The sequence below is a fragment of the Opisthocomus hoazin genome, chromosome 8 (genome assembly GCF_030867145.1).
Source record: "Opisthocomus hoazin isolate bOpiHoa1 chromosome 8, bOpiHoa1.hap1, whole genome shotgun sequence".
Taxonomy (NCBI): Eukaryota; Metazoa; Chordata; class Aves; order Opisthocomiformes; family Opisthocomidae; genus Opisthocomus; species Opisthocomus hoazin.
Genome location: NC_134421.1, coordinates 4,502,235 through 4,528,704, shown reverse-complemented (window position 1 = coordinate 4,528,704; position 26,470 = coordinate 4,502,235). Strand labels below are relative to the sequence as shown.

Below are 26,470 nucleotides of genomic sequence, written 5' to 3'. Positions count from 1 at the left end.
TAACTCTAAAATAGATTTAATTTACATTTTTTAATTGCACGCACACAGCAAAGAGGTTTTATTGACTTTTTGCCATGCCTACATGTTTGTGTGTTGCACAGACTAATGAAAGTACGTTATCATAATTGACAATCACAGTTTGCAGTTCATGAACACGCTACCTACTTATTTGAATACCAATAATTACAAGTAAAGTTCACCTTCACAGAAGACACATTTTGTGAGCTAAGCTCATTTAAAAAACAGGAATTGCTTCTATGGGCACAGCAGGATATTCTAGAACTCTGCATGTTCTCATAAGCAGACATCATAGATTTGAGAATTTAATCACTGGACAGATATTATTGGGCGTACTTAATGAATTATGTTGGCCAAAAAAGCAACTCAGCTTCCCCTACTCCCCCAAAACAAAAATGCCTTTATTATTAAAAGTCTACAAAAAAGAAAGTTTCCATTGCTCTCTCTCTAGCTTCCTTTAAATATTGAAAGAGTTCCTGTACAAACCAGCAGGCATGCCCAAGAGGTAGAAATGTGGGGCGCATTGGTATAGGGCTTGATGAACCTGCAGGGTTTCCTTTCAGAAAGGGCAAAATTGTTTTTCTAGGGATACTACACAGTTAGGGAGACTTGAATGCTTTGGAGGAAGACTGGGAAACAAAGTGATAACAGGACCGGAGACCTGAGCTAGAAGAGTTCGCCGGACCTCCAGTGCTGCAGTGATTTCTTTTTCCCATCTTTGGGCAGCTGTCATGACAGCAGTGCAATTAAGCCTTTGCCTAATGACGGAAGTTTCTTGCAGGTGAAGCTCTGAAGCGATTTCTGTTCCACCAGACAAATGTACTTTTGCAATGCTCAGCTGCTTCTGTATAAAGGATTAAATTTCCCCCCATCTTGAGAGGGAATTCTTTCAATGACAGTCCTACTGCTCTGGCTCCGCAGAAGGACATGCTCTGTTGTGGACCATGCATTCGTCCCCGCAGGGGGCATCCCTTCAGAACCTGAGCATCCCCAGGAAGCACAAGAAAGCCACATCCAAAACTTGCAACACTCAGATTTCACTGGACTGTTTCTTGAGCTGTTCCTCTGTCATGGGCCTTCTGGAAGGTCGCTCTCTTTCTACAGAGCAGACATATTTAGGACTTCTGTTTCAGAGCTTATAATGCTTGTCACGTACATCTAATTAAAGACACACAAGTAACACTACTTTGTGAGAGTTCACTGTGGCTCACATTTCTCAAAGTTCCCAATGTTTCCTGTAAAAGGCAGTAGCAAAACTCAAGAACACCAAGCTGCTCCACCAAAATCACCAAGTACTACAAAGCAGAAAGTTTAGAGAATGTATGCCATGTCAACACAAACAACTTGCACAGTTCAGCCTCTTCATGTGAATGATCTGAAGGGGTTAAGTAAGTGTAAAAGGAAAATCCAGATTTCAGGTTTTTCAGTTTGCTTATAAAAGTATTTTTTCTGCATGAACAACAACAACAAAAAAAATCAAGATTAGCGCCAACGTTTCATTCTAAATTCAGCACTTCTTCAAACTGCTGATATTCTTCTGGAAGTCTCCAAAATAGTACAAGTCTCTGTTGTTTGTTTGGGGTTTTTTTAAGAAAACTTAAGACTTGGGACCGTATGAAAAAACACATGTAGAGGCTTGCACCATTTCAAAACACACGTGATTTTCCCATGAACTCTGGCATGCATCGTTTGAGCACTATCACGGCACCCGCGTTCTTCCTCACAGGTTCAACTTCCAACCACCCACGCACAACAGCGTTACAAACCAGTTCAAATTCTGCTACATACCTGCCTCCCTCAAAACGATTGATGAGGTCTGACACCTTACTGGACTTCTCCTTTGCGACACCAGAAACAGGAGTGGGCGTCTCTTCCTCCATTCTTGGTTTTTGATTTGATAAAGCTTTATGCCTAGGGGTTTGGTATGTAACAGGTGGCACCTTCTGCAGATGAATTGGCTTTGGAGGCACTGCAAACAACAACAACAACAAGTCAATCACTCACGAACTGTTTCTTGGAACTGACAGAACGTACACGAGATTTTTGCATAAGAACTTACTATGGTAATGAAGAAGAGATGTTCTTGGCTTTACTTAACCTTAAAATTGCTTTAGGAATACAGGGACTTCATATAGCCTGTCTATGCACTGTCTGGTACCAGGCATCTTATTACATTTCTGGGATAAAAGCCGAGCCACGTGCTACTTTAACAAGCTAGAAAATTAGGGGGGTTTCTTGTATGTTTGGTTTTTATAGTGTACTATAGTAAACACATATGCGGCCTCCATATATGCAGTTTTTATCACAAAAAAACAATTAAGCATAATCAGAGGATCTAGCTGTGCTGTGGAGCTCAACAGAGAGATTTCAATTGCTGCCCCAAAACTCCGGTGCTCTCATTTTTTACCTTCTCCCTCATGGCCTCAGTAATAATCGTCAGTGGAAAAGATATTGGCCTTCAGCTTTGAGCTTCTTCTACTCACTGAACCTTTGTCTATTTATATGGCATAAAACCTGGCCCCCTGAAAATATTTTTTATTCTTCTTGTTTTTTCCCCATCCCTACCACAGGTCCTTCTAATTAGATCATTAATGATCAGCCTCTGTTTAATATGGCAGTGACGAGAGCACAAGAGACAAGGTGACACATAAAGCAGCTGAAGTCACAAGTGCTGGGGATCTTTAAATTAACTTTTACCCCTTTGAGCGACTACGCAGCATTTGTGGGCAGCAAAAGCACTTCACAGCCAGGCCTGAATTTGTTCCGCTATCAGGGCAACGCACCTCCGGCTCCATCAGAAAGAGAGACTTCATGGAAAGGTCCTCAATTCCCAAGCACACAATTCCATTCATTCCCCCCCTCAACGTATCGTGGGGAGAAGTGAAAGCATTCCACATGACATTGGAAAATAAAGACTGTATCTGCCCTTTAATAACAGGCAAGCATAAATTGGCCGGAGTGGGCATTGCCCAGCGGAACTGGCAGCCGTAGGGCCTCGGCCATGGCTCTGCGGGCACCACGCTGGGGTGTGCCACAGGCGCTCGCCCTCCAGCAACCTGCCAGGGAGCACACGGCAGGGAAGCGGCGTTAGGAATCACAGGCAGCTCTCACAGTGGAAAAAGAGGCACTAGCACAGGACACGCGATAGATGAATGTGAAAAAGCCATGCTCCTCGCATCGCTGACTCTAGGATAGCTTACTGACTTACCCTGGAAAACACACACACCAGAGGAATTCGCTTAAATCCCATCTACTGACATTTGAAAGTGTTGTTGAAAAAGTCTTGCAAATACCCTATCATAGACTATGGTAAAATTAAAGGAACACTTGATTGAGGGTCACTTTCTATCTCTACCTTACATGAAATTTATAGAAGGTAATATTTATCAGTGCTTCCAATAACCTAAATGCACTTAAGTGGGATTGCAGTGATCTCTTCAGTCTGAAAAGTACCATGAGGGACTCTCTGAAGAAATGAATGTACCACAAAAAGCTTTAGACTTCCACCATATCAGCTACAAATGCTGGTGAGGGGACTGGAGCATCTCCCCTACGAGGAGAGGTTGAGGGAACTGGGCTTGTTCAGCCTGAAGAAGAGAAGGCTGCGAGGGGACCTTATAAATGCCTACAAATATCTGAAGGGTGGGTGTCAGGAGGATGGAGCCAAGCTCTTTTCAGTGGTGCCCAGCGACAGGACAAGGGGCAATGGGCACAAACTGAAGCAGAGGAAGTTCCGTCTGAACATGAGGAAGAACTTCTTCCCTCTGAGGGTGACGGAGCCCTGGCACAGGCTGCCCAGGGGGGTTGTGGAGTCTCCTTCTCTGGAGATATTCAAGACCCGCCTGGACACGATCCTGTGCAGCCTGCTGTAGGTGACCCTGCTTCGGCAGGGGGGTTGGACTAGATGACCCACAGAGGTCCCTTCCAACCCCTACTATTCTGTGATTCTGTGATTCTGTGATAAATAATCAGGAGGATAAGGAAGAGAATGACTGTAGATCAGGTCCTTTCACTGTGTGCATGCGTGTATCTTTGGTCCTTTCAAGCTTTATTTTATAGCTATTAATACAAGTGACAAAGCAAGGTTGGGGAAAGATGCAGTGTAGAAAGGACGACTTAAAATACTGCAGCTTTCAAATAGTTACAATGCAATCCTGACACAAGCACGATACTAAATTGTGTAACTGCTTGAGCATCTGTGGGAAACTGAAGCCTCTCCTGAGGAGCTGGGTACCTTTGCTCAGCCGCAGCTGCGGCACGGTGGAGCAGCTTTCACAGAAACACAGAATCACAGAATAGTAGGGGTTGGAAGGGGCCTCTGTGGGTCATCTAGTCCAACCCCAATTCCCTACATTCCCTCTGCTCAGGGAGCTGGGAGAAGGTCTGGCAGAATCAGGCCAACGAGCGTCAGATCGTTGTCCAAGCGCTGAATGGCTTGCTGTGCTGACAAAGGCAATGGGACAGCTGAACAAGGCGAGCCGAGCGGGCTGGGGAAAAGCAGGGCACGTAACTGAGCACGGGCACGGCCGTTCCCCTGCGGAGGAGACGGCGAGGAAAGGGGATGCTGGGTGGAGTTACTGACCGGCACACGGCTCGCTTGCAGAAACGCTTCTTGCTCTCGCCATGGATTTTGTATAACCCGTGGTCCAGTGAATTCTCTTATTTAACAAACTCATGCATCTCTTCAATTCTTTTGTACATCTCAAAATGTTAATATCCTCACAAGGATATAGGAAAACTATTAAACTTAAGGGAATTAATGTCTACTGATAATGCAGAAGGAATTAGTTGGAAGCTATTTTCATACCGGATCCATTGGGACAAAAATCAAATTGTAGGACATTCTGTGGAGGCGTCACACACTTTTTCAGCTGTTACTACGAAGAAGAAAGAACCTGAAAAACCCCCAGCTGAGCAGCGTTTCAGTATGGCAAGCCCAAGGAACCTCAGGTCAAACTGGACAATCCCAATATACTGAAAACCCCCGTAACGTCTTCAGAGGAGACCCACAAACCAAACACCCACACCAATTCACTAATGCAGGGTATTTTCTACTTTACCCCCTGCTATCATCTAACAGACAGCATTGCCCCTAACCAGCCACTGCCATAGCTACTGTGAGTTTTAGAAACAGAACAACGGGAAAAGGACAGTCACGAGATCAATGAAAAGAAAAGAATCAGTAGTGTAAAAACACACCCGCAAACCTTCCTGTAAGGTCAACCTTGTTAACAGGGATTATGGATAACAGATTCCACTAATTCCCCCCCTCAATGTACTTCTGAAGTGTTTTGTTTTAATCAGATTATTTTTCAATGTGCACATAGCAAGGATCTTAATGAAAAAAAAAAAGAGAAAAGACTGGCCCATTGTAATACCCTGCATAATACAGCGCTCTGTGCAAGTCTATAAATACTCTTGTCTCTCTGCTGTAGAATTTTGAGCTCATTAACAGATATGAGCTGCATATTCTGCCCAAAGAAAACCTCTCGGCATACTCAGGTAGCTGCTACTGTGGGCTACCCAAAATACCCAAGACTGAAGCTGCAGTGCCTCGTGCATTCAGCTTTGTACACAGACAGAAGGAAAGGGGAGGTAACGCTACCAACGGCTCAGAAAAGTGCAACCACCTTTGCTGACTCCAATGTGTATTAGCAAAGGTCATTTACCTCTTCTCCTGGAAAGTATAATGTGTTCAGTCTCCCTCTCCGTGCTTAAATCCTGCTGGTTCAAATTGCTGCTACGCTTTGATTCAGTGAAAATACAGTTAAAAGTCCCTGTGGTAAGCAACTACAGCTCTCCTGGCTGAGTCATCCTTCATCACCTCCCTGCATTCTCCATCACCTTCAGGAAGGTCAAATGAGCACAGCTGGATAGATAGCAAAGATCGACACTAGCAAGGCCAGTACAAAGTAAGCAGTAACCTAGACTCAGCAGAAGGAGAGAAAAAGCCATCTCCTCTTTAGGGTGTACATTTTCACTTTTCTGTATCACATCAGAACAAGTATCTTCCAACAATATATTAAGAAATAAGATCATTAATAATCAGGTGCGCTTTGTTTGCTGATTTGCCTTCTTCCTGGAGATAATGTTTGGGATTTAGCAGTTTTGTTGATAACAGGGACATTGCTACAGGTTCCTCAAAACACCACTGAGACTGGAGAATTCTAGCTAGAAACGGCTCTCAGGTTTAGTTCAATTCATCTTTAATTGCAGAAGTTTCATTTGCCAGAGAATTACAGTCTACACCCCAGACCTTTAAGAGGTCTTTCAGCTTTTCTGGGCCCAGGCCCCTGGATAACTTCAAAATCCCAGGCTGTATTACAATTAACTGAGGAAGGAGGACAGGATTCACGCTACAGTCAGCTAAAACTGCCAGCTGCAGTCTATGTGCTGGGTGCCTTCTGCCCATACCATTTCACAGGAGCACAAACCAGGCCATCTTCTGGAGTGGAAAATCATCTCCGGCCCAAACAGAAATGCCTCTTCAGCCTCAGCAGGAGACTCACAAGTACTCGTAAGCACTCATTAGAAAAATTTAAATGAGCAGCTGATGCACTGTCTTGAACTGACACAACACTTCACTGCTTTGAAGAACTGTTGACATTTCAACATATTTTTCAGCCTACAATACTGCCTGGTACAGACCACAGTTTCAGTGCCCAGTATTTTGCAACTGGGCATCATATAAAACTCATTTAAGATGTTCAAAGAGCAGCGAATAGCAGAAACTAGAAAAAAAATGGCCAGTTCGTACATGTGACTCTACCCGCATTCTGCTGTCGCTAGGTCCAGATCGCTGCCCAAATATTTGTAGTTAAGGGCAAATTTCAAATAATCTAACAATTTGCTTCATCTCTCACGCTTCGTATTTGCCTTGGAAATCAGTAGCATATTTTGCTGTTTCCACTGACTGCCCCCAGTCTGTACTGGTCCACTTTATCAGCGGATGAGCCGCGCTGCTGCAAAGGCAGAACGCCGTGTTTCACAGCCGGGAGAGGCTGCAGCTGCTTTTCTCCGCGGTCCTGGTTTCTTCGCTTAACTCCCTCACTGGCCTCCAGTCAGTTTCAGGCTTGGTTCCAAATTTACAAAGACTTTCATGAATCAAATTGTAGTCGACACAGAAATTTGACACACGAATTGCTAAATTGTTGATGGAAGAAATTATTGGGAAACAAAAATTGCTCTTTTACTGTCAGTGTATCCGACAGCTAGTTTGTTTCTCCTTGAAATGCCAGGGGGAAAAAATGAAAATTAAAAGGAAGAGTTTCATATTGGATTCTCTGCAGAAATCTGTTTGCTTGATCTAGCTACTCTGAGTGATCTGTTTCTAAATATTTAAATTGATTCTCAGAGACGAAATACAGACAAAACAGAGGATCAGAGTTCCGGGTTCACTTCAAGCACAAGATTTTAGACATTTTTCCTCTATATTAAAGCTCTATTTGCTCTATTAAAGCTAAGTTTACTGAAAACACCTGTACCTCACTTGTAACACAACCTCAAGGGGTCATCTTTATATCTCTTATTTTAATGATACACGCTTTGGGAGGTTAGATGAAGGTCATTTTGCAGTTAGTTCATCAGCAACCAAATACTGACACTACAGTTCAGGTCTGTCATCTTGTTTCCTTGCACTACGAAAGGACACTTAGCATTTGCATGACTAGAACAACCTTTTGGGAAAAAAAAAATTCCTGCTACTATAAACCAAAAATATTTCCATACGTGTACATGAAAAGCTGTTTTTTTTGTTTTTGTTTTTGTTTTTAAAAAAGGCAACCATATTTAAACCAATAAACAAGAACAATTTAAGTTTGCTTGGATCATTTGGACTCCCAAATGCTCGTCTCGTTCATTCTGTTTTGGTTTGCTTCAATTAAATAAACAGGCAAAAAAGATACACTACATAACTTCAATATGACGCATGTATTTAATAGAAACAAATGGAGAAAGACATAGGCCCATAAACAAAGCAGACACAAAATACTATTTACAGCAGTATTATTGAATATAATCTACACAGCCGCATTTCTTAGACTACAGCACTGCTCCTGGCTGTGCCATGCTCTGGAGCAAGCAATTCTGACAAACACAGAAAGGAAAGAGCCACAACAGCTGCCTAACTACTTAAATGAACGGGGCCCGATAACACCCAACTCCGCATTTATCTAGCGGCTAAAATTCATAATAAGTGGGCTGGCTTCGTTTTTGAAAGGCTTAAAGTCTTTTTATTGATTGACCATTTTTGTTTGTCCATTAACAGATGTCTAAAATATTTTTCTTAGGAAGAACACGTGTTCTCTTGTTAACTGAGCTTCAGTGAACACGTTTCAGAGACCTAGGACCTTGTGCAGAAAGACTACTCAGATAAGTAACGTTTACACGACTGATAAAATATCTGAGTTTAGTGAACTATACTGGCAAAAGTTCTATAAAAAACAAACAATACAAACAAATACAGCTTTATTTTTCTCTCATTCTCCTCAAGCAAACAAAGCTTTCTTGACACCCCGATAAATTTCTTCCCTCCCTTTAACTCTAAGATGAACCCAGGACTGATACAAAATTCTTCAAGATGCATTATCCCATTAATTGATACACAGACTGTTAAATCCACTACATGATGATTCTGCATGATTCTAGCTTCTATAAGTGATTCAGATGCAATCTAGTTTTCTATAAGTGACTCTAGTTTCTGTCATATTACCACTCTGCCTCAGAATCCAGTTCATCGAGCACGATCACGATATCAGTCTTCTAAACTCACTTTTTTTTTTTAAACTTTTGAGATGAAGTCCCTATTGCATGCCACTCCTAAAAGACATCAGTCCAGATTTGCTTTAAATCCAAGATTTCCAGAACATACTGACTCTCGGTTGTGATTAACCTCAGCAGAATCATCAAGATTACTGAGAAGACCACATAAAAAGATGGTTGGAGGTTTGGATATATAAAGTCAACATGCAGGCTGTCCTATTTAGCTTCTAAAAGTGAACATACTATTTATGGACCGGAAGAAGGGAAATCTACTGCTCTGCAGACATTGTTGGTCAGCTTTTACTGTACAAGGTCCCCATCTCTTTCCACTTACTCCTGCAGGAGGGCTTCTCTCGAATCCCAAAGGCCCTGAATGTCTTACCCATCGCCTTCGCCTTGAAGCCACCCTGTCAAACCCTCCATCGAATTAAAAAATAACATCACAACCTTCCAGCTTAAATACAGTAATCCTTTTGAAACACGAGCCCTGACCATAGTTTAATGCAAACAAAGGGCTTACCTGTGTTCGCCCACCTATACGTACAAGCCACTTCTTGGACAAAGAACAAATTTAACACCCGCTCCCTGGCAGTAAGTGCACAGTAAATTACCAGACACATGAGATACAAGCACATAGGTGTATCGACACTTTTTAAGGTGTTAATAAGTCCAGCTTTTCTCCTGAAAACCATTGTCAGCAAAATATTATCAGAAACTACAGATTCACTTCCAGAACAGTTGTATTTCAGTAGCAAGCTTTTACCCCACTATTGTCTTTCGGAGCAATACAGTTCTTTCCAGGTGCTCTATTTCTCTTAAAGTCTGAGCTGAAGAAAAACTTCCTTCACCAAAATACTCGAGCGTACTTACCTTGTGGCTTTGGGTTTGAAGCTGCACGTGGGGACTGTTTGACCGGCACACTTCCATTTATTCCCTGAGCCGCTTCGTTGTGTACATTCTGCTCAGCTAGCCTGGTCGTGGCACCCGCCGCACAAGATCTAGGCAATATTAAGGACTTGGGACAGATGCTGCTGCCTGAAAAACAAACAGATACAAAAACCCCAAGAGTTAGAAACAGGATTAAACATATGGTAGAATGATTGTAAACACATTTATTAAGTGCTAATGCTTCACTACTAAGAAAATTAGAATACTTGCCTTCCCTTTGAAGTGTCTTAGTCTAGAAACATGCTTTGACTTCCACTGAAATTTATGATGTTGTTTAAACTTTGAAGAGCTGGATATAAAGAAAAGACTTCCACCATGACTAGCCTAGGCTCTTCTATAGAAAGATTACAAACTCTAAGACACTTCTTCCTCTCTGAATTATCAATGTGCTTGTTCAACACAAGAACTACAGAGAAAACAGCATTTTGGTTCAGCCATTCTGGTTTTGTATTCAAAGTATTCACCAAATGCTATACACTCAGAATGTTTCTTTTATTATGGTAGGCAGCATCCAAAAATTAGCTGAATATATGACAATTTTTTTGTAGGAAAGAGCTCCTACTATAAGTATTCAAAAAAAAGCAAAGCACAAAGCCAGTGGACGCAGTGTCCTGCACCTGGGGAGGAACAACCTCATGCACCAGTACAGGCTTGGGACGGACCTGCTGGAGAGCAGCTCTGTGGAGAGGGACCTGGGTGTCCTGGTGGACGACAGGTTAACCATGAGCCAGCAGTGTGCCCTGGCTGCCAAGAAAGCCAATGGGATCCTGGGGTGCATCAAGAGGAGTGTGGCCAGCAGGACGAGGGAGGTTCTCCTGCCCCTCTGCTCTGCCCCAGTGAGGCCCCATCTGGAGTACTGTGTCCAGTTCTGGGCTCCCCAGTTCAAGAAAGATGAAGAGCTACTGGAGAGAGTCCAGCGGAGGGCTACAAGGATGATGAGGGGACTGGAACATCTCCCCTAGGAGGAGAGGCTGAGGGAGCTGGGCTTGTTCAGCCTGGAGAAGAGAAGGCGGAGAGGGGACCTAATAAATGCTTACAAATATCTGCAGGGTGGGTGTCAGGAGGATGGGGCCAAGCTCTTTTCAGTGGTGCCCAGTGACAGGACAAGGGGCAATGGGCACAAAGTGAAGCAGAGGAAGCTCCAGCTGAACAGGAGGAAGAACTTCTTCCCTCTGAGGGTGACGGAGCCCTGGAACAGGCTGCCCAGGGAGGTTGTGGAGTCTCCTTCTCTGGAGATATTCCAGACCCGCCTGGACAAGGTCCTGTGCAGCCTGCTCTGAGTGACCCTGCTTCGGCAGGGAGGTTGGACTGGGTGACCCACAGAGGTCCCTTCCAGCCCCTACTATTCTGTGATTCTGTGATTCTGTTACACTTCTTCCTAGCAGAATGGGATCTATTCTGATTAAGAGGGTCAATGTGCTGCTATTTGTAAGAAAGCTGGAAGAAAACAGAAAGGCAAACATATTCAAACAATGGAAACTGCACTAAAAGCACCAATTCGAACCTGCTCACACAAGCCTAAACTGTGCACTTTTGCTTTGGGCTGTGAAAGTCATTGGTTCTGCAAACACAATCAAAACCTTGAAATAGTACTATGAAGGACCTTGAGACCTCGCTTCGATCAACATTCATTCATCTCTGAATCAAAACAATCCACAACTTTTTTGTAGGGAGGAGCAAGGGGAAGGAGAAAAACCCATTTATCATTTATTGCAGGGCTGTAATAATTATTTTCAAAAGAATTATTATGGTGGAGTTTGAACACTGAAATTTATTGTTCTTATTTGCCATAATTTTACTTTTGCTTGCTAGTACTAGTAGAAATGCAAACATGAGTGGGGTTTTGTTTGCACGTTTCCAAAAAAGGAAATCCACAACCCAGTCAGCCATGTCATAAAGCGATCCTCAACAACTGGTCCACAGAGTCTGGAACCCGTCACCTTATCCCACAGCAAAATCCAGCGTAGCAAGCCATTCCTGGCAACAGCCAAGCCTGCTCTTAGAACAGCAGTGGAAAGAGATGCCATAGCTATGGCTCAACATACTGTGGATTCCAATAGTATTATCCAGAAGCTGCCTCTGCAAACATGTATACCTGCAGAGGTCCACAGCAAGACCAACAAGCCACCCTATCAAAGCACGACTACTGGGATCACGATGTATGCACGGCACCCGTGGCTGCCACATGGCATCTTTCCCTCTTCCATTTCATTCAGCTAGCAAGGGATCTCCTGAGAACATAAAGGTGGCTGGCACCAAAACAATACCGATAATTTAATGAGGCCCACCATGCACGGAAGCTGCTCAGACGTGATCTTAGGCAGAAATTCCTCAGCTCTGTCTCCTTGGGTATCCCTCCATGCACAAGAAGTTGTCATGTACTGCAGCAGTGGGAGCTCATCCCCAGACCGTTCCTCAATGTCTAAGCAGGTACCTTAAGAGCCATTTCTGCCTCTCCTATGGAGGTGAGAGTAGCTCTCAGACAGACCGAGGCGGTGGTACATGGGGTCGTACCAGCAAGTCTTCCTTGTCTCCGTCAGAGCTGACAGGCTGAATTTCCTTCTCCCACAGACTCCCGTACCACACTGCAGCAGTTTACGCTCCAGTGGGGGAATCCTCAGTTGAGAAAGAAATTGAAGAATGAGCAACTCCTGACAGGATCACTGCAAACCACAAGTCAGGTTGGCAACTGAACGTAATTTATAAATCTACTTTCAGATGGCTCTTATAACTTTGCAATGAGGGTGAAAGTGTGAAGTCTTAGAGCTTTCTGAAGATTATTTTGCCTGCAGATTTAACACCTAGCACGCTTCAAAACCTCCAGCTCCCCAACTCCAGCTCAGTAAGGGGCATCACTGCTGTCAACTGTTCAGACCAAGCATGGAAATTGCCACCAAAATGATATCTTATTTATTAAAAGGATTCCCTAAGAAAAAAAAGCGGTGCTGGGGTCAGAACAGGAGCTTATTTCACACACACAACTTTATCAAGGCACTTACTCCTGTTTAAGGTTATCACTCACCATCACCTTCAGCCAAGGCAGATGCAGAGCTGTTCCTTCCCCTATGCCTGCACCAGCACTTGTTCAACCACACAGTGGGATGAGCCGCAGAAACGATGCAGATGAAAGCTGGAGTATATTTTAGATGGGTTTGACCTCACGGCTACCCCAGCACTACTGCTGGCACAGGGGAGAGCCAGGAACCTGGCTGGAAGGGGACCAGACAGCTCCTCTCAGCAGCAGCCCTTCCTTCGATCGGCCTGAAGCAGTCATTTAAATGCAATCCCAGTCCCTCACGTGGATATTCAGACTCGAATTCTACTTGGTTTACACACACACACACACAGCCTTACTACAAAGTCCAGCAAAACCAGGAACAGCTGAAACCACACCTTTAATGCAAAAACATTAGGCTGCCTTAAGAGTCACTGCTGTCAGCATCGCGTGCCCCCCACTAGATTGGCAAATATTACTTGCATTCAGTGGGCAAAAGCCATTTTGTACAGCTTGTCCGCTGTAGTACAAACCTGTTACACAAGCAACAGAAAAGATTGCTTCTCTGTAGCGGATCTTTTGCAGCTGCTTACAGAACAGAAGAGCTCCAAGAGGAGCTCTGACTTCACACATGTAACAACCCAGCTACAGGCATTTAACCTATATTTCAACTTAGTAAATTGGTTTATCATGTCACATCCTCAAGCCATGTGTTTTGGAGAGTAATACAGCCACATCAGGACAAACAGCTTTCTTCACATGTAAAGCTGGAATGGACAAATGTAATGCAAATCTAGCCACACCGTAATTCTACACAAAATTGAGCAGTCACATTCTCCCGATAAAAAGCATCCTTTAACTTCCCTGGAAATCAGAGCCCTGGTTTCCAGCCATTGAAAGATATTACCTTCCAGGCGATGCAGACAAGAAATTGTGGCAGAAATACACAAATTTTCACCACAGACTTGTATCCAGTGTATTGTATGCAAGCGTATTCTAACAAAAGCCCAAAACATGTAATTTTCAGCACATTACAAAAATACCAACTACTTCCTCCACAACCAGCAGCATGCATTTCAGTAGGGCTGCTCAATTCTGTCCATTTAAGCAAGCAGTAACACAGTCTACCTTCTAGAAATACAGTTATTGCCCTGTAAGTACAAATTAACATCCCATTGGATATGCAAAAAGTCAGGCATGCTGCAAAAACCTGCGGCTTTTACTGGGCTGATGTAGATTCCCACTGTGATTATTTCTGACCTGATGAAAGAAACATTTGCATATTACTGCTATTCCTACGCATTATCATAACTAAGAAATTTTACCTGAAGAAGTCAGAAATGCAATGCACAACAAAATACTAGAAGGCAGTGTTCATTAGCACTTGATTAATACCACCTCTTATATCGGGGATGATTAAATACACTGAAGAAGGAGAAAGGTGGGGAAAGATTTAAAAATTGGGGAGAGGCAAGAATCTAAGCTAGAAAGAGGATGTAATAAATAAATAACTGAAAAGAGAAATAAACATTGCAAATTTCATTACTTTGCTTGCCATCTGCAAGGAAATGAGAAGCTAGAGTGCTTGCAAACAGGCTTACATCTGCAAGAACGTTTGAAGCTAGGCGATGCACTATCTATTTTCTCTAATTAGAAACAACTTGGAGCTGTGAACATTTAGATAAACATAATCATCCAGCTTGAAATGCCAGTAGCATGAAAAAAATGGCTTATTTATATTTACAAAAGGTTAAACTAATGTTTTAGTACTGGATAGGTCCTCCATCAGCAGTTCCATAAGCTTCAGGAAGGCAATCTCAATGCCATTAGGTCTTCCATTATATTTCTTTTCAGTCCCACTTGTAGCGCATAGTGCATCCATACTGTTCCGGGACTGTATGATTTTTAATGCCATTGCGATCCCACTCTCAATCATACATTCCAAATGAAAGAAATGCAGCACTTCTGGATGTAACCAAAGTCTATGGGAAAAGGGTTATTCTCTTGTGACCACCAGGAGCCAAAATCCAAGTCTCGAAATTACTTCTTTTAAAATTATACAGCTATGTATACCCAGTGTGTTAAGTTCCAAGAACATCTGCCATAACAGTTGTAGTCTTGATTTTCTACTGCTAGATCTTTTCACGCAAGATCAACGCAAAGCTTCACCCTTCCTACTCATCCCTGGACATACGTGGAGGTTCTGCTAATAGGCCATCTACCAAAGCATTGGTTTAGCCACAGTAACCGAGTCATACAATCTCCTGACCAGTTCAGAAGAGTGTTAAGGAGCACTGACACTACAAGAGACTAGTTCAACCCATCCACTTAAGCACCAAACGCTACAGAATGACAGAATCATACAATGTTAGGGGTTAGAAGAGACCTCTGGGGATCATCTAGTCCAACTCCCCTGTCACAGCAGGGCCACCTACAGCAGGCTGCACAGGACCTTGTCCAGGCGGGTCTTGAATATCTCCAGAGAAGGAGACTCCACAACCCCTAAAGTCCTGTCTTCCCTGGATATATTCTTGGGCCATGTTATAACCTTCTTTCATGTCCTCCAGCTTAATCTGGTACTGATCACTGACTCTCTGTAACTGTGCTGCATCAAAAAGATAATGCTTTAGCATTCACCCGTGGGTGTAGGAAGAAACAAACAGGGTCAGCAAAGCCATCGCTGTCAGCATAGTGATTTGGTTGCACTGCTGCAGCGGCAAAATCTGAAAGACCGTGTAAATATTCAACTGTGTCTTCATACGTGAAGATGTTTCTTACCGTTAAAAAAAAATGTTTCCACTAGGCTAAATTATTTTTGCATCTTGTGAATCCCTCCCAACATTATTAATGGCAGTTAGAAAAGAAGGGACTAAAACTACTATTTAATTTATTTCTGACAGTAGAATGAAAATAGACATCATCTCTTGAAAGAACACTTGTTATAAATTTCTCATAGAAATAAGGAATGCCTAAAAATTCTTCTCATATATCAATCTTTTGTGAAGAGATCTAAACTGTGAGAAGAGATTTAAACGCACATTTAATAAAAGCATTATGCCTTTTCTAAATTTGTGTTTGAAGGAGGCAGACATAGGAGAATTGATTGAAATCAGTTTTATGCAAGAAGTTCTGGTTTCTGCAAACAAAAATGTCCAGGACAGAATGAAAGGTCCTTGTAATTGCAGTAAACTCTCTGGAACACAACACAGGCCAGAGACTGTAACTGTGTCCTCGTACAACACTCTTACTCCAGAAAAACACAGAAATTTGTAATTAATGAAACATAGTTGTTTTTTTTTTTTTTCAATGAAATATTTGTTATTTTCAGTCTCATTACAGTCTGTTTCAGACATTGAAGTGCTTTCATGAGCTGAGGCTTCTGGAAGATAGTTTAGTGCTGAATTAGAGACAGGCATCACAAATGCAGAGCTTATTCTGCACATCTGAGAAAGGTCAGTTATCAGAAAAAGTCTCTCTCCTCTTTTGCTTTTGAAGGTAATGCCATGACACCAGTCATGAGGTCTCGTTTTTTTACTAGTTAAGAAACTCCAATAATTTTTTTTTTTTTTTAACAATTATTTCTTAATTCATAATCCATTGATGATGTTAAACTCTAATTCTCAGCGCAGAGCCTCTGGGGAAAAAGGCAAAACAGCAAAAATTCACAACAGGAATGTTGATATCACCAGTTCAGTCTTGGGGGCAGATACAGGCAGAAGACTGAATTTCTCAATGATTCATAAGTATGTTAAGATATATACATAGCAAAGGTGATACAAATGCTTTTTTCCTCTTTCACATTCTGATCATCAAGTGCAACCATCCACCCAGCACCACCATGCCTACTAAACCGTGTCCCAAAGTGCCACATCCACACGTTTTTTGAACACCTCCAGGGATGGGGACTCCACCACCTCCCTGGGCAGCCTGGTCCAAGGCCTGACCACTCTTTCAGTAAAGAAATTTTTCCTAATATCCAATCTAAACCTCCTCTGACACAGGTTGAGGTCATTGCCTCTCGTCCTATCCCTAGTTACTTGGGAGAAGAGACCAACACCCACCTCACTACACCCTCCTTTCAGGTAGCTGTAGAGAGCAATAAGGTCCCGCCTCAGCCTCCTCTTCTCCAGGCTAAACAGCCCCAGTTCCCTCAGCCGCTCCTCATCAGGCTTGTTCTCTAGACCCTTCACCGGCCTCGCTGCCCTTCTCTGGACACGCTCCAGCCCCTCAATGTCCTTCTTGTAGTGAGGAGCCCAAAACCAAACACAGTACTCCAGGTGCAGCCTCACCAGGGCCAAGTACAGGGGCACGATCCCCTCCCTGCTCCTGCTGGCCACACCATTCCTGGTACAAGCCAGGATGCTGTTGGCCTTCTCGGCCAGCTGGGCACACCGCTGGCTCATGTTCAGCCGGCTGTCGACCAGCACCCCAAGGTCCTTTTCCGCCAGGCAGCTTTCCAGCCACTCCTCCCCAAGCCTGTAGCGTTGCATGGGGTTGTTGTGACCCGAGTGCAGGACCTGGCATTTGGCCTTGTCGAACCTCATACAGCCGGCCTCGAACCATCGATCCAGCCTGTCCAGATCCCTCTGCAGAGCCTTCCTACCCTCAAGCAACACATTTTCTGCTCAGAAGTGCAGCTAGTCCCACTGGTCTATAGCTTTACCCAAACGAAACTGTGATCTTGGTTTGACAGGGACCCACAAAGAAATTTTCCATAACTCTTCTTCAACTGCATATTAAGTACATGGCCATGAAAAGATCTTGGCAATAGTTGGTGTTTCTCTTTCCAGCGCTGAGTTTCTGTTTCAAGGTCCCGCTTCTAATACTTCAAGTTTCATTTGGATGAGCCACTGTATCTCAAGGTATATTACTTCTGTATACACATATACGTATGGTTATGTAGTAATATGTGATATATGTAATATGTAATACACTCTGCAAATTTATGTTTACATATATATATACACACAAATTCCAGCCTGCCCTTGAGTCCAGTTTAACCTGGCACCCAGATGGATTTGGCCTGGTATGTTTGCACTTGAGCATGGCCTTTGGCAAACCTGCGAGACAGCAGGAATCTGTCCCCTGCACCTTACGCCTTGGTGCCTGACTGAGGATTTGCCCTCTGATGGGGTGCGTAGTCAGATTACCTGCTCCCTTCATCCTGAAAAGCCGTGTAGACGTGGCGCTTAGGGACATGGTTTAGTGGTGGACTTAGTAGTCTTGGGTAGCTGGTGGGGGACTACAGGAGCTGCAGCAAGGCCAGAACAAGAGTGAGCAGTCTCCACAGCCAGCGGCCTCTCACCCAGGCAGTCACCACAACAGATTTGTTGAGGTCTGAGCAGGAAATCTAGTAAAGCAGGTCATGGATTGTGCCCACAATTGTGTCCAAACCTGCCCTCAAAACTAAGTTTCTAGTAACTTGGTGCCTACCCTTCACAGGTTTGTCCTGTTTGGGACAGGAGGAAAAAAAGAAAGCAAAAAACAACTACCTTCCTCCAAATTCTATTAAATGCTATCCTCTCAAGTTAATGACACATTTATGTTTTCATATATTTTCATCTCTCCCATCATGGTGATGATTGAGTTGTGAACGCTTTGCAGCTGCAGAATAATACAAAAACTTCATACTGCAATTCTGTTCTGTGCAGAAGAGCTATAAAGGTCAAACACCAGGCCAGCCTTTACTGTGGGGAGCCACTGCTGAAATACTGCAAACAGCTGATAACCCAATGCTGTAAAACAAGAAAAAAAAGAACTTTTGCTAAAGAAATTAGTCTTTCTTTCTGCAAGAAGGCGCTGGCCAAAAAAATAAAAGGCAAATATCAGAAGGTTTAGAATTATCTTTGAAGAGTGGAATCTTGCCAAAGTGCAGGACACAGATCAGGTTCTACTGAAGGATTAATTCAGACGCATACACTAGCAAAATGCAAAAATGTAGCGTTTTTTTCTTGCAAGGCTATTCTCCAGACACAGACAAAAAATATTCTAAGTTCACAGAAGAAGGTAGACCACTGTCTGGGAATAATGAAGATGGAAAGCACACAAGGCTATTATTTCTCCCTTCATGGGAACATTCTTCCGATTACTAAACAAATCCTATCCTCCTTTTCATAGTATGGAGTAAATAAATCTTCAGGTAAATACGGTAGGTATAAATTGTAGATAGTAAAAAATGTATTGATACTGCTCTTTTTGTTCAATGACCCCTGTGAACACACTCAACATCTGATGGTGAAGTTCAACAGATGAAACCATACTGAACTTAAAACTGGCAGGCCAAACACTTGCTACGCAATACTTGCTCAGAACTAGAAAATATTCAGCTTCTTGGGAGATATGCTGCCTTACAGAGTAACACAGCGCCGGGGTTTCCCAAATGTGGTGTGCCTAACATCGAGTACGTGACCCACTTGCACCAGCACGCAGAGCAGTAATACAGAAGGAGAACCGAAAGAAACTTCAGCAAGTTTAACCGTGCACACCACACAAAAGATGTTCTAAGAAGAGAAACAACTTCGACTTTTGAAATAATTTCATTTCTAATAGACGAAGGTGGGTTAAGCAGACTGTCAGCGATAGAACCCTACTCAAAGTAGATACGTACCCACATCTGCTTGGTTTGGTGAGACATTACTGCAGTGGTTTGGTTGTGGGTATTCACGAGACTCAGGCATTCAACGTTGCCTCTCCTGTGTTTTGTCAAGCTTTGTAGTTGTTCTGGTTGGAAGAAACCACGCATCTTTCCCACAGCAACTTTCATTTTCAGACTGAAATAGAGCTTATAGTAACTGCTACTAAAGAGCTCCAGTTTGCCAAGTTACCAGCCACGGATGCCACCACATTTCAATAGGTGACCTGCTTCAACATCATAAAGTCCAAGCTTTAACAGGAAGCACTGAAATACTAACAAAAGAAGATTTAACATCAATAATCTCCTGATCTCAGTCTCAGTATACTGTACACCAAACAAAGTAAAGGACGGAATGGCAAATTTCACATTCACTACCAACGTCCTGCCAACGCTGGCTACGGCAGGCAGACTCGGTGTGCCTCTGTCCCCTGTCCTGTCCGGCTGTGATCTGTATTCCCTCGACTCTGATCTAATAGTCATTTCCATGCAGGCAGACCTGCGCATCTGCTGTGAGTCTTGGTAAAATCAATAAGTCAGCAATTAATGGGATTATCTTTCAACATTTGTCTAAATTTCAGATTAGCACAATAATATAACATGCACTACCAGTGCTCTTGCAATAAAACAAAGAGCACTGTACAGGACTTCAGATGGCTTTTTCCCAGACTGACCCCAAAAAACTATTTCCTTAGAAGTAATTATGGTTTCTGAATGCAACATGCACTGATTACAGCGCATTCCTCATCAGAAAGGGCAAATTCTGGAATACGGAGATGCAAAACCAGTCAAAAAACTCCCTTTAATGTGTGGAGTCTTTAAAATTAAGGTTAACTTGATAGCAGTCCAAGTGGTATATACTAAGCATATTAACAAGTAAAATAAAATGGAAAAAGAAACAGTGAACAGCCTTTCAAAGCTGTATTAAAAAGGTAGAGGTTTGAGCCTCCCGAGAACAAGCTCCCCTGCAGCTCCCACCTTCTGCACTTCTCCCTTGCTGCACCGCTGCTTTCATGCTGTTGTCTACAGTCTAGCAGTGCCGCTGCTCTCTACTCACCTGGTTTTTGGAGGCTACCAGTGGCAAAAATCAATGCTGAGGCACCTTAGGGAGAGAGGAACTGGGGGGTTACTGATGACCGCAGGGATGGAATTACAGAGCACTGCTCACGAGACAGGCTGCGGAGGCTGCAAGTCACGGAGATAATGTGTGACGACCTTACTCCCGGCCATCGCTGCTGTGGCTTCCTACTCTTATCGCCTCACCCATTGCAGGGAGGGGAGGCAGCAAGCCTTCGGGCCTTGCCACTGACCGAGCAGCTGCTCCAGCTGGCCAGAGCTCCAGAAACCTGCCCCTGCTGCTCCCCACTCCACAGGGGAGCAGGGGCCTTGGAGGGAGCAGGAGTAGCCAGCGCAGCGGCTGAAGCACGCCGGCATCTCCCTTGGCTGGAAACCACCGATTCAGAGTAGGCTGCCAACGCACAGCTTGCGGTTTGAAAGTGGTAGCTAACGGCTGAGGTCCTCTGCCAAAAATACAGCGTCTCTTACACGAAGGTTCTTCTGAGTCACCTACACTCACACATGCTGGGACAATGGCTTTGCTTACGGCGGTCGTTCATCAACTATTTAATGAATAATGGAGGTTTCTCATGGGATCAGAGACAAGCAAAGTTCAAGCCACGTCTCCAGAAAGACATCTGACTGAAGGGAGAGCTGCAAGTAAGAGGACTTCTGTTTACGGGAACTGCGGACTGCTCTTTCACACGCTTAGTTCCTCTATTACAAAACATTCCCTCAAACCCTTGTTTTCATGTTGGTCTCTGAACATGTATTCTCAAGCCCAAAATCTAAAGAGAAATAGTGTTCTTTTATTTGTAGAGACTTTTGATGGCTTGCTTTTCATAAAATAATGTCAGTATCTCTTTCGGCAGCTTTGGACCATATTTTTTCTTTCTGTTAAGCCTATCTACAAGACTTACGGGTGATCACAGTTCCTGACCCTTCAAGCCATGTACCACAAGCTTTGTGTAGTTAAGAACCACAGGATTACCACACAAAAAAAAAAAAACATCAAGAAAGAAAACAGGTACAGTAAGTAGCTGCAGCTTCATCGCTCCAGGATAAGGCAGGATAAATTGATCCTGTACCCAGAGCCAGCGACCCTGCTGTTACTGTCTCGCTTCTACACCAGGCACCTTCAGGTAATTCCTCCCTCCTTGTGAGCACAGCCTTTTGCCAGCGCCGGAATGCGTGATGGCAGCTTTCAGCTCAAGAAGTGCTTCTCCCACGGCCACATTTCACAGAGTCACGGGAGCGCCCTGACTACGCACGTCGGCTCCAACCCCTTCCCCGGCCGCCATCATGGGCAGGTTGGTGAACCCTGTGTCCCAGGGTCACTTTCTCCCCTCCTCACCCCACGAGCTCTTCACAGCTTCCTATGCGTCTGGCGAAGGAAGGGGCTGAGTGAGGTTTGTGTGGCTTTCTTGAGTTCCTACTGCGTTAACAGCCATCTTGATTAGGAACTCTAACACAAGCAAAGACGAACAGGACACACCTCCACCGAGTTTTCCCCAAACCATTTGTTCCTTTTAGTTTTCTGTCTAGAGCTGTGTGAGGTGAGCCATGTCCCCTCAACTATTCACAGAATCACAGAATAGTAGGGGTTGGAAGGGACCTCTGTGGGTCACCCAGTCCAACCCCCCTGCCGAAGCAGGGTCACCTACAGCAGGCTGCACAGGACCACGTCCAGGCGGGTCTTGAATATCTCCAGAGAAGGAGACTCCACAGCCTCCCTGGGCAGCCTGGGCCAGGGCTCCGTCACCCTCAGAGGGAAGAAGTTCTTCCTCATGTTCAGACGGAACTTCCTGTGCTTCCTGTGTATTATTTTACTTCACGCCGACATTTTTTCACTGAGTTTTTAATTGACACCAGCATATTTTGCACAGATTACAATCACCATTTACTAAACGTCCCAAGCTCCTATTTCCTAAACAAGCCACCCCGTTCATATCAGCAGACTCACTGAGCGCAGACGAATCGCTTGTCTGAGCAAGGGCTGTGGCACCGAGCCCTCTCTGTTTCCAGCACTTTACTTGTCAAGTCTGAAGATGATTTCTTTTCTTCCTGTCACCAGGTATGAGATGAACAGCGTGACACCATGGTGGGCAGCACAGTCTCACTTCACATTCCGGAGAGCACCTGCACTGCTGGGGTCACGCGCAGGAGAAACGCAGCCAGCTGTGTCTCATACAAACCACTGGAAGGACCCAAGGTGATATATTAACACGTACGTACTGCGCAAGTGCAGGGATAACTCAGACCATCAGAGCTCCCCCTCCATAACTGATAAGCCATTATGAAATAACAACATGTTTAGATTTTTAGAAAAACACCAACGGGCTTTCGAAAAATCATTGATACATTTGATATAACCACAAATGTCACCATTTTGCTCAGTATCCACTGCTCCAGAAGACTTCTCTAACAAGTCAGGCACTGACATTTTCATCTTCTACTCTGCCCAGCTACCTGTGCAGTTTTTTCATATTCATCTCAACTCAACTTAGAGCTATTTTAGAAAATATCCTTTGAGATACGAAATCAGCTACAAGCTTTGAGACATGAAGTCAGCTACTTCTGTTGCTAAAAGGACTGCGAAGACTAAGAATTTTTAGAAACAGGATGCTAAAAAAAAACCAAACCCCAACAAACTCAAAAACCCACAAGCAAACAAAAAACCCCCCACAGCCCCAAAGTGCAGAAAAAAAAAAAAATCTAATTACAGAAGGTTGAAACTGTAGCTGAACTATTATTTCAGCAGAACTGAGCAGAAGTTGTATGAATATATACACTGACAGCATTCACGTAACTTACAGTTATAAATACATAATATATCCAAAATGCAGAACAGATAAAGATCCAAACCGAAGTCAATTGTTCAATACACGCCAATAAAATTATCACTGATAGATGGAAACTGCTTCCCCCACGCAGCTGCCGAGGCAGACCATGCGTCCGGCCAGCATCTGGCCACCCGACGCCCGGCCAGCAGCCAGCTGCCACGGACACGAGCTGTTCCGCTCGCTCCCCTCCCTGCCGCCGGCTGCCTGCTCCCACCGCTTTCTCTGCAGCAGTGCTGGCACGCCTCTAGCCCCAGGATGCAGCCTGGGGAAGCGAAGCCATCAGAAATGTAACCCCGCCAATAAAAAAAGAAGCCGCCAGCTGCACGCATTCATTCACCTTAGGTGCACTGGAGCTCAGGCAAAGCTGCAGATTCGGTGATGGGGGAAGACAGACCAGACTCCCTTGCCAGGAGCAAGTGGTCACTAGTTAACGTTAAATCTGTTGAATCACATCTCAACGGGGTTGGAGCAAACAGTAGGGAAGGAAAAGAAAGAATAAATCAGGAAACTATTCTCTAAAAATGCGTGGCTTGAGATTTAAAGTAATCAGCCCTAATTAAAGAACCGGCCGCAGGGTATTAACTGCACAATATCATCACAACAGGCGACCAGGCACTACTTTATTGTTTGAAAGACGACAAGTACGAAGCGATGAATTTGATACAGACCAAGGGGCGGGCGGGGAGGAAGCCGTGGCTGCTCGCCCCTTTCGGCAGCACCGGCGTGGCTGCGCGGCAGCGAATGCCTTTCCTCCCCCAAGCCCACTGCCAGGCTCCCCAGGCACTTCAGTCTCCCTGCCAAGTAATTAACAACCATCATCTACGAAACACTGAAAAACAAGAAGCTCCCTGGGAATGCTCCCTGCACCACAACAGAAATATAAAGAGCCCAAAGCTGGACACTTCGCAAGAATTTGAGTGCTTCCTGCTTTTGACCTGGTTGGAAAAAAAAACCCATAAGAATAGCCACAAAAAAAGCCTGGTTTAAGTACATTGAGGGCCTTCCTGTGAATTCATTCAAGAAGGACCTTCCTTGTTCAAGCTCTTTAAAGCCTGCCATAATTATGCCAGCCTTTACGTGGTCTCTGGTCCATAAGGAGCAAGACGGACAGATCGCCGTTCCACACGACCTCCTCGGTTCACACCCCTCCTTACGGAAGGAAGTCAAACACAAGTTGCCTGGAAACCAAATGGGGAAAAATCCCTCAGCCCTGACTTGCCAGAGATGCCCGCTGCTCATGGTGTCCACAGAGCTCCCTCCAGATTCACAAATCTGCACATCACTACAGTTGCCTCTTGAACATTACACAGATTGAAACAGCTTTACATTTTATGCTACGAACTGGTCGAGAGATACAAATTCAGAACAATTCTATCATTTAGTCCTCTCTTTCCCAGACCCCCATTTAAGTTATACTAATTTTTAAAGGAAAAAAAAAAAGAACATAACTGTATGATGAATTTAAAATGTCATTGCATAAAACTTCTTAAATTAGAGAATTGAAATAATTTCTGATGCAGACTTTGGTTAATATTTACCATATTGTTTCAAAAAGCTTCACAGTCATATGAGTATTTATCTTTTGAGTGTGCAAATCGATAGGAAATGATTTTAAAAAAAGTCAGGCAAAGTAAAAACACATTAAAGCCAACAACATTTCAGGAGGAGAAAATGTTGTAACAGCTCAAGCGTTGTCCAACACATCTGAAGGATGTGCAGCCTTTCACTTTGCAAACATTTTGAGAGTGAAAACGTCTGCAGGCCTCAGGTGAGACCAACCAGGGCTGCTCAAACCCAAACCGCAGCCACCCCAGACAGAGCGAGACAGACCCCCATGATGAAGAGAAAGTTTTATCCCCTCCACCCCTCCCCATAGCCCCCACCGCTCGGTTCTTACCAGCTCTGACATGCCCTGGGCTCCTCTCTCGGCCAGCGTAACCCCTGCAAGCGGGCGCTGGTTTTATCCCAGGAGTTGTGTGCTGTGTCAGGGAGTGGAGGAGACCAAAAGTCTGGGAAAGTCCCAGGGAGGCACTGGGCAGCCCTTTGGCAGCACCTGCCCACTGCATCGCTCGAGCCGTTCACGGAACGGCAGCCCAGCGAAACGCTGCTGACTCCTGTGCAGTATTTACTGTTTCCCTTAGAGCCTCAGCTTTTGGCATCAGAAGAAAGAGGATCAAAATATTCACTAAAAAAAGCAGATGGCTTGCATACTGGGGAAGAAAGTTTTCCAAACAGAGTGCAATTAAAATACATGAAATAATTACTCTAAAAACAACATTTGTTTAAGGCTAAACAATTTCTTTTATAACACAAGGTTTGGCAATACTGTGATCCCTCTCAACCTTACATGACCTAACCCAGCTGTTGCCTCCCATTCCTTTTTTTTGTTTGTTTTTTTGTCTCTCTTTTTTTTTTTTTGCTAACAGGCCATGATTGTAAGGCCTTTTTCACAAGCAAGCAAGAGCAGCCACAATGTGTTTTTTATGGCAATCTACAGGAAAGCTTGTGTTTCCTAACTACCTCCCCTTCTCAAGGTCGAGCATTGCCTGTCAAACAAAGCACCACACAGGCACTAAACTTCCAAAACTATTACAGAATTTAATCCTTTTGTTTTATACTAGTTATAAACCCGGGGCAAGGTGGGAAAGATGACGAAGAGAACCATTCCATGACTATTTTGAATTTTTGGTAAGAGACTCAACAAATTCCCTGGGTTTACAAGCACTGACGTAAACCATTAGACTGTCAGTCTCTTTATATAGCACCTACCATGTCAAAGGCTGACGCAGGACTCCGGGTGCTGCAGGCACAAAGCAAAGCATAGTGATCAGACTAATGAAAAAAACCTTAATTTTCTGTTGACTTCGGGGTCACAATACCATTGAAACTTTCAAAATGACATTGCTTGAAATCAGTTTTTCAGCGATGCTTTAACCCTATATGAATACTACTGCTACTAAAAAAAATTAGAGTTCTAGTCTTCAAAAACATCAAAGCTCCAGAAAAGGTACCCTCTACATATTTTTCCATATTTGTGATGGACCTTTAGTACCTGGATAAAACGCTTTGCTCAGGCACCTGGACACACTCGCACGTTGTGATGGCAATGAATGAACTGCCGTGTGAATTCACGCCTTCCTACGGGCACCGTCCCTTCAAGCTGTGCTGTTCCCCTCCCACCCAGTCCCAGCAGTCAGTACTGGAAGGATTTCTTCCCGT

General features: G+C 44.0%; 1 protein-coding gene across 4 annotated transcripts in view; it reads right to left on the bottom strand.

The window, feature by feature from the left end:
* FGD4 (FYVE, RhoGEF and PH domain containing 4) overlaps positions 1-26,470 on the bottom strand; it is a 125,213-nt gene that overhangs the window by 36,341 nt on the left and 62,402 nt on the right. For all 4 annotated transcript variants that reach the window (XM_075428757.1, XM_075428754.1, XM_075428756.1 and 1 more), the window contains exons 2-3: positions 9,649-9,813; positions 1,807-1,987 (exon numbers count right to left, since the gene is read on the bottom strand). In XM_075428757.1, the coding sequence (XP_075284872.1) occupies positions 1,807-1,898 (92 nt within the window). In that variant the 5' untranslated portion in view covers positions 1,899-1,987; positions 9,649-9,813. The remainder of the gene's footprint in view (positions 1-1,806; positions 1,988-9,648; positions 9,814-26,470) is intronic.